The sequence below is a fragment of the Neolamprologus brichardi genome, chromosome 3 (assembly GCF_056152115.1).
Source record: "Neolamprologus brichardi isolate AB-2024 chromosome 3, ASM5615211v1, whole genome shotgun sequence".
Lineage (NCBI taxonomy): Eukaryota > Metazoa > Chordata > Actinopteri > Cichliformes > Cichlidae > Neolamprologus > Neolamprologus brichardi.
This window is the reverse complement of record NC_142106.1, coordinates 29,502,932-29,511,015: the sequence shown is the minus strand read 5'-3', so window position 1 is coordinate 29,511,015 and position 8,084 is coordinate 29,502,932. Positions and strand designations below refer to the sequence as shown.

The window sequence follows — 8,084 nt, the reverse complement described above, 5'->3', positions numbered from 1 at the left end:
TCAAAAGGTACAAATCAAATATTGTTTATAGACCTGCCCCCTTTATTATCTACAAAATTCAACATTAAGCCTTGATCTGTTCTGTTATTCTTCTTTTTTTAAAAACAACATTATATAGCCTTCCATTGTTCTAAAAATTAAAAACAAACACAAATATAAGATTATTATGTACAATTTTTAATATATAAATACTTAACACTGGAAAATACTAAAACTGTTAACTATAGTACAGAACTTAACAAAATGTCATTACAAATTATAAATATTGATAGGAAAAAAAATTAATTCTTTTTAAGTTATAAAATACAATTTTTTACACATTACATTACACATTTTTGAACAAAGGAACTACATTTTGTTTAAATTATTCGCACTGATATTTTTGAATATGTACAATTTGTTTTCCCTTTATTTTAACAGCAACTTTGATAGCTGCCTCCTCCAGTTCCTTATCAAAGGGACTCCACAGGTCACTTTGAATGTATAGACTCTTTCCATCCTCCAGCAACACCTCCAGCTGGTTTGGGATGTCCGTTGTGGCCACACCAATGATGAGGATGTCAGCTCTCTCCTCGACTTTTGCCTGTTGAGACAGCATAGGCACACATTTAGCCCTGAAAAAGGTTTTTTTTATCCAACAAGAAAAAAGAAGAGCTGTGGTCATCATGTGGTTTCATTAAGTCGCCAAGACACATACATACACATTATGTCTTGATGCATGCGCAATTATCCAGGTAAGTAAATTCCAGAATGAATATATATATATATATATATATATATATATATATATATATATATATATATATATGTGTGTGTGTGTGTGTGTGTGTGTGTGTAAGATAATATATATAATATTATGTCAAATTTGAAAACCTAGTTCTAAACATTTGTTTGTTTAGCTTCTTCATACCTCAATCCTCGTGACCGTGAATGCCGTGCTGTGCAGCTGCACGCCATATGAGGACTGGCTCCGCTTCAAGTGGGAGAGGCTGACGTGGTCTCCCACGTTGAAGTGGAAAATGGCTGCCTCCCTCCAGAGGCAGACTGTCATCGTATAACCATCCTGAAATCACAAACATGACAGAATTAAAGATTTATTAATTAAATAATAACAACTCCAGTAAATAGGGGGGGGGGAAGCCCACAGCCTCATACATTCTGTAACAGCAATGTCAAATTTGTTACATTAGTTTCACTATTTTCAATATAAAACTTAAATTTCAACATTACCTCCTTCAGCTGGATATTTTTAAGGGGAACATTATGTTTCCCCACCTTCACTTGCTTTACAGCAGAAAACTGAAAAGTAAATTGAAATTTAATGTCAGTAATAGTCAGTGTAGTGATCTGTGATTGGTTTTTATTTTTTCAGTCATCTGTTTAGATTATGTTATTGTTATTGTTAAGTATTCTGCACATGATCTTATCAGAAGCTGTTTTATCTGTATCATTTATTATGATGCTTTTCATCTACTGTGATTATGAAACAGCTTGTGGAAAATCCTTCTATAAACAGTACATTTTGTAACTTAGTTGCATGTTTTAGCAACAACAACTTCAATTAAAACTTTTCCAGTTTCAGATATACAAATTATATTTGCTATGTTTGTTTTTATCAAGTAGAGACTGTTCGCTAGAATCTAGCCTTTACAATACAAGTGCATGTAGACATGATGCAAATGGATTTTAAATCTGCATAAATACCAGAAAAGGTTTGAGGAAAATATATATTTTTCTAAATTGTAGTTAATAACAACATAATTAAGTGTCTGCTTGACAGCAAAAACAGAAATGATCATTTTAAGTGTAAACAATACAAGCAGTAATGACTTATTTGAAAACCTAAAGCTATGTAAATTCTGATGCAACCACAAATACTTACCTCCACCACCTCCCCTTGTGCTGTGATGAGCCCGCACCTGGCTGAACTCATCCTCAGAGGCGTGAGAGGAGCAGGGGGATGGAGGAGTTCATCAGCTTGTTTGTAAAGGTCTTCTTTGACATTCAGTGTGGGAGCCCTAAAAAACTGGGTCTGACTTTTAACATTAATGGAGAAAGGGGGCACTGTGCTCCTAAGTTCGTAGCCTCTCATTATAAAAGACCCCCCCTGCTGGACCTTTGAGGCAAATTCCTCAAAAATTGTGACCTTTGTCACACTCTCCCCATCAGTGATGGCTATGACTTTGTTTATTTTGGTTGTAAGAGCTTTAGCGGTCTCATCTTTAAAATCCCAGCTGAGGACCTTCTGCTGGTCACAGGAATTCAAAATTCGGAAATGCAGCGGGGGTGGCCGGAAGTATGGAGTGTCCGGGCGGTTGTTAAGAAGTTTCGTTAATGCCATTCTGGAAAAAAAGCAACACAAAAACATTATGAAGTTAATACATTTCTGCTATATCCAGTGGTCATATAATATGGTAACACCTGTAGCTTTTGTAGATTCAAAGAAAACTCATAAACACCTTTGTGAGGTACCTGCTTGAAAATGACAGGTATGGCAAGTATTTTTCTGATTTTAAATACAATGTTGGTTTTAAAATAAAGTTAACAGTTCTGCGACTTCATTGAATAAATACAAATATTACAGCAGAGATATGTGAAACACACTGAAATCATTGTTCTATTCACAATTCACTCAATTTGGCAGTCTGTGGCTTTGAATGTGTAAACAGCAGAAATGATTAAACTTTATTTAAATGCCTAAAATGTTCGTTGTTTCATTAAATTTGTGACCCCCCCCCCCCCCCCCCCCACACACACACACACACACACACACACACACACACATACACATACACACACGAGCATAATGCACTTGCATATGCTCTGTGGCTATGGGTCTTTCTATTGGTCCCCCTTATTAATCATTTGAGCCAATCGAATGACAGTAATGTACTCTGCTTTCATGTCAGTCCCACCCTCTGTAACTATGCTGAAAATGACTTTTTTTGATGAGAAATGGCTCTGAGGCATTGTGGGAAATGAAGTTATTCAGAATATGGTTTCCATTAGGTTTTTGTTTAAGTCTTTTAGCTTAACTCCTATTGGTTATTCAGTTTTTGTATAGCTTAATTGAGAAAGTGCTAGAAAGTGTTGTTGCCAGGGCAGAGTGCCAGCCTTAAGCAAATTTAGAGACTCACAGCTCAAACTTAACATCTTAAAGTTTATAAAACTGTTATAGATCTTGAAGATTTGTCAAATTCATTAAGATCTTAATATTTCATACAAAAAATTAGGACTGAAATTATTTTTCATTAATACATTTAGATCTTTTTTCAATTAAATACCCATGAGACAATAAGTTCATCAACTATGACACCCACTAATACATTACTGTCAATAGTAAATGTGAATTTATCAATAATGAATTTCTCTGCAATAGAAACGTAACATAGGAAAAAGAAAGAAAAGTCAGATTAAATTTTGGTACTTTGACAGTCTTTATATTGACAGCAAGTTAAATGACAAGATCTTGTGTCTTGCCCTATATTGTATTATACATATTATAAAGGTAGTAAAAGAAAAAAAACCTCAAAATTCAATACTTACGTTTTACGAAGTTGTTAAGAACAGTAGTATGGAGGACCACAAGAGCCACGCGCATCGAAATAAAAAATCCTATGCTTAATTAATGAATTGTAGAATAAAATCTGCATTTGTAAATTCATTTTTGAATTCCAATTTAATAAACTGATTTTTAAAATGCTTTTTAAGTCTTCATTTCAAAAAACATTTTCGAATTGCACTTTAATAAACTTCATTTCAAAAATCTTTTTTGAATTGCACTTTAATAAACTTCATTTCAAAAATCTTTTTTGAATTGAATCTCTCCTGCATGAAGTCCAGGTGCTGGTTTTCCAGTGTGTGCGTCTGATGGCCCAAAGCTGACTCAGAGCCGTAACACCATCATTGGCTGCAGTATGGAACAGGTGTGGGTGTGTCCTCATCTCCCAGAGGAGTCCAAATTGTCATCAAACAGCCCTACAGACACAAAAATGTGAAAATATAAACAACCAGACTATCAGCAGTGATTTAAGTACTTTAAGACCTCTGTGAAAATCATTTACAGTATATATCACAGAATTTAAGGCCTTTATGATCACAGAGCATACAGAGAAAAGTACTAAACTGAATCAATTTCAGCTTTCGTTTCTCATGACGCATATTGTATTAATAATTAAATTTCATTATCTGTAGCTTTACCACACATTTACCACACAGGTGTAGATACTGTAGGTTCAGTGAATGCTTAGATTGCACTGATTAGAATATACTGGACATTCAAAGCTAAGATTCAGCGCACTGTGTTACAGGCTGGGGTTTGATGACTTCATCATATATACAACCTTTGATCATCGTTTATGTCCAGTTGAGAATGAATCTGTGCACTCACATATTAAATAAGCTGAAATCAGTAGTGTGATCTCCAGTCTTTATATGCTGAATGAGAGAACTGAAAGCTGTTATTTTAATCAGCCTGTCTCAGTTGTTTTAACTCACAAGTATCACAAAGTAATGTGGTAACATCTGGACTGACGAGTTTACTGTCAGCATTTTAATCGCTAGTTTAAAGGCTGTAGGCTGCAGCCGTTGCTTTAACACTGTAAAAATGTAACAGGCCTCAGTGCTGGTTCTAATAGTTTGAGCTGCTTCCAGCTTTATTTGTGAAGAGCACAGCAGCTTACAAAACACGTAGCTAGCTTGTACAGCTGCGACGTAAAACTTTCATAAGCTAAGATGACCTTAAAATAACGGGGCTACGTGTGGTGATGCTAGCGTTAGCCACGTTAGCACGTTACCTTCACAGGTGGTCAGACTTTGTAAACAGGCACTCAGCCAGAGGTTGGGCTCTCCGTTTCGCTGCAGGGTCCCTTCATTCTTCACATATCCTTGTCGAACCGAGTGTAAATCCCGAGGTCGAACGGCCTTTGTACAAGCACACAGGCTTCCTAGCAGGGCGAAGCTATGAGCTAGAAACGTCCAGGCTGGCAGACAGCCTGTGTCTGACCAACCAATCAGAGAGCTCCTTACATCCCACGGTGTGGCTCATTTGAATAGCAGCAGGATTTTTAAAATGAAGTTGTTAATCCAACTGCTAATCCAAATGCTAATCCACATGTTAATCCCTGAGCAAACAGGAAAGGGAAATGGATTTTGAAATGCAGTTTATTAAAGTGCAATTCGTAAAAGGTTTTTGAAATGCAGTTTATTAAAGTGCAATTCGTAAAAGGTTTTTGAAATGCAGTTTATTAAAGTGCAATTCGAAAAAGGTTTTTGAAATGAAGTTTATTAAAGTGCAATTCGAAAAAGATTTTTGAAATGAAGTTTATTAAAGTGCAATTCGAAAAAGGTTTTTGAAATGCAGTTTATTAAAGTGCAATTCGAAAAAGGTTTTTGAAATGAAGTTTATTAAAGTGCAATTCAAAAAAGATTTTTGAAATGAAGTTTATTAAAGTGCAATTCGAAAATGTTTTTTGAAATGAAGACTTAAAAAGCATTTTAAAAATCAGTTTATTAAATTGGAATTCAAAAATGAATTTACAAATGCAGATTTTATCCTACAATTCATTAATTAAGCACAGGATTTTTTATTTCGATGCGCGTGGCTCTTGTGGTCCTCCATACAGTAGTCCCTCGAAGTCTCTTAGAAAGATCAAGAAAGATCAAATAAGGTTCCCGCCGGTCTTTAAATTGCAACTTGTGATGTAATCTGTTGTCACCCGCCCTGATTGGCTAACTACGATTGTGTTTCGTGATTGGACTGCCTTGTGTTGATTTTATGTTATCACTGTTTTGTTTTTGTTTTTTTTGTTATTGTTTAACTCGTCTAATTTTAATCATGGAATTATCATTACTATTTTATAAGTCTCAAACGTAAAATTTGAGATTTATAAAATCAGTTATAGGGCTTTGGAGTTGACGTCACGCCGCAATGCATTGTGGGAGCATGCCACCATTTTATCAGGCCATGAATCAAAACAAACACACTCGTTTGGAAGGAAGATACAAACAGTACTTAAAAGCAACTCAAAACAAAAAGAACTTTATAGACTCAGATTGTGTCGGATGCGAAGAGACGGTACCTGCAAAAAATAGCGTGCATTGGAAACGTGGACCCGTATGAAAAAACGGCAGTGGAGCAGAAACCCCGTAGCCATATATATTCCCGTACCTGTGGAGTCAGCGCAAACACAGCGAACCAGTTTTGCAATTATAAATGTCTGGAGGCGCATATCCGATTAACCAATGGTTGGTTACAAGATTTGGCTATTTTTAGACTCCACGTTGTGAATACGTCGTCATTCAAACAAAGGTAAGTCAGCTTGAGTACTGCCAGTAAAATGTGTTTGATTTCCCTCCGAACATTCAGATTAGTGCAGCATAAATTCATTCATGAGGGGAAATTACAGTGAGAACATGTTGAGGCTCTGTTAGAATAGAATAGAATAATCCTTTAATTGTCCCACAAATTTGGAAATTTGGTTGTAACAGCAGCCAAAAAGACAAATATACAAACAAACAGTACACAGGACACGGAACAGAAACATACACAATTTTTCTTACATATTTACATTAAGGACAATGGTTACTATAAACAGAGAGTACTGTACAGTTATTATATTAAATAAAAATAATTACAGGTAATAGGCAAACCAGGTTGTAGTGCGAATTGGTTAATTAACTAACTTATTGCAGTTACAGCATCGATGTAAACATCTATGTTTGTTGGGAGTTTGAGTGCCATCATCTAGCCCTCTTTGTACCTGGTGGATGTCACAGGCCTCTGCCTCTGAATTATTGTATAGCCATTGTGTGTAAGACTGCCTCTCTATGTGCTTTAGTGCAGACAGAGCAGAGGTTCGGGACCCTGTTGTCTTTATTTCTGATCGGTGTTGGTGTGTAGCTGGCAATGTGTTGTCTGGGCTTACACTGTGCGATTTTTTTTTTTTTTTTTTTTTTTTTTTTTTTTGAGCCGATTTTTAAGTCGTGCGACCGTTTTGGCGATGGCCCGATTTTGGCCTTCATCGTGCGTCGTGTAGTATACGTGGGGTAACGAGAAGCGATTAACACCTCACGACCAGCTCCCGATCATCCATCGCTTGGTCCTGAGGATTTCAAACCTGTTTGTAAAACTTTGGAAAGCTCATCCGAGCCTTTTCGATGTGGCCTCACAAAATTATCACGACCACAACAACCGTGAAAATAGTTGGATAGACATTGCTGCTCAATCACAGCTGCCTGATCAATGTTTTTCATTAGCAATTTAGCAAAGTTGATGGCGGTGGTGTGCGTGTCTGTGTGAGTGAAAGACAGAGAGGGAGAGCGAGCGACAGAATTTCTGTTATAACCTTCATTTTATGGACGCACAGTGTGAGCACTCAGGTCGCATCAGAGCATCGGGCCGTATTGTGTGAGACCCTGCATCGTGACCTACGAACTTCTAACCCCTGCGAGTCAATCGTACAGTTTGAGCAGGAGCTGAATCGCGCGACTGACAAAATCGCACAGTGTGAGCCTTGCTCTTTCAATCAGAAATGAAGCTGCAGGTTGTCTCTTCACACCTACACCGAGACAGAGCAACAGTGGGACAAACCCAAACAGCACTGAGATTCATATTCAGGCCTGACCCTTTAATGTTCTTTTCTAACCTGCAATAAATAATATGTTATATGCTTGTTTGAGAAGTATTAAAAAAAAAAGTTATTGCTTTTTTTCAGGGGTTGGAACCAGGGCCAGATATTAAAGTGGTCATCACCAGACCAAGGCTCAATCGAGTCATGGAAGGAGGAATCAGGTGAGATAGTAAGCTGCTGTTATATACAATATTAGTGTACAACAGTCAGGTAACATGCTCCAAGCACAATAGAAAGTGCAATGTTTAAATATAATTAATATAATTATATATACATCCTATAGCAGCTATTCACAAAAGTAAAGACAAACAAACATAAACAGTAAAACTTGTAAACAGACCAAAAACTGTCAGACGTTGACAATCCAGTTAAAAGTGATGAATAAAGTGCTCTAACTTTAAGTGCTCAGGTGAAAAACTATTGTGTGTGGGGTAGTTTTTAAGTGTATATATT

The 8,084-nt window shown here is 36.5% G+C and overlaps 1 protein-coding gene across 3 annotated transcripts; it reads right to left on the bottom strand.

The window, feature by feature from the left end:
* Positions 1 to 342: 342 nt before the first annotated feature.
* LOC148104155 (uncharacterized) lies at positions 343 to 4,981 on the bottom strand. 3 transcript variants are annotated; one of them, XM_087839303.1, is made up of 5 exons: positions 4,797 to 4,981; positions 1,883 to 2,342; positions 1,231 to 1,299; positions 911 to 1,063; positions 343 to 583 (listed from the first exon to the last, which is right to left on the bottom strand). In XM_087839303.1, exons 2-5 carry the CDS (start codon positions 2,339 to 2,341, stop codon positions 365 to 367), a joined length of 900 nt encoding a protein of 299 aa, XP_087695429.1. In that variant the 5' UTR covers position 2,342; positions 4,797 to 4,981; the 3' UTR covers positions 343 to 364. The 3 variants fall into 3 exon arrangements, with proteins under 3 accessions (XP_087695429.1, XP_087695428.1, XP_087695427.1); XM_087839302.1 differs by lacking the exon at positions 4,797 to 4,981 and adding an exon at positions 3,547 to 3,742; XM_087839301.1 differs by lacking the exon at positions 4,797 to 4,981 and having other exon boundaries at positions 1,883 to 2,618.
* Between the last annotated feature and the right edge of the window lie 3,103 nt (positions 4,982 to 8,084).

Excerpts from the sequence above, each read along its gene's own strand:
- LOC148104155 (XM_087839301.1), bottom strand. The coding sequence starts at position 2,368 with ATGTTTTTGTGTTGCTTTTTTTCCAGAATGGCATTAACGAAACTTCTT. Across the intron at positions 1,064-1,230 it reads AAAATATCCAGCTGAAGGAG|GATGGTTATACGATGACAGT; the intron begins GTAATGTTGAAA and ends TTGTGATTTCAG. Across the intron at positions 584-910 it reads TCACGGTCACGAGGATTGAG|GCAAAAGTCGAGGAGAGAGC; the intron begins GTATGAAGAAGC and ends CTGTCTCAACAG.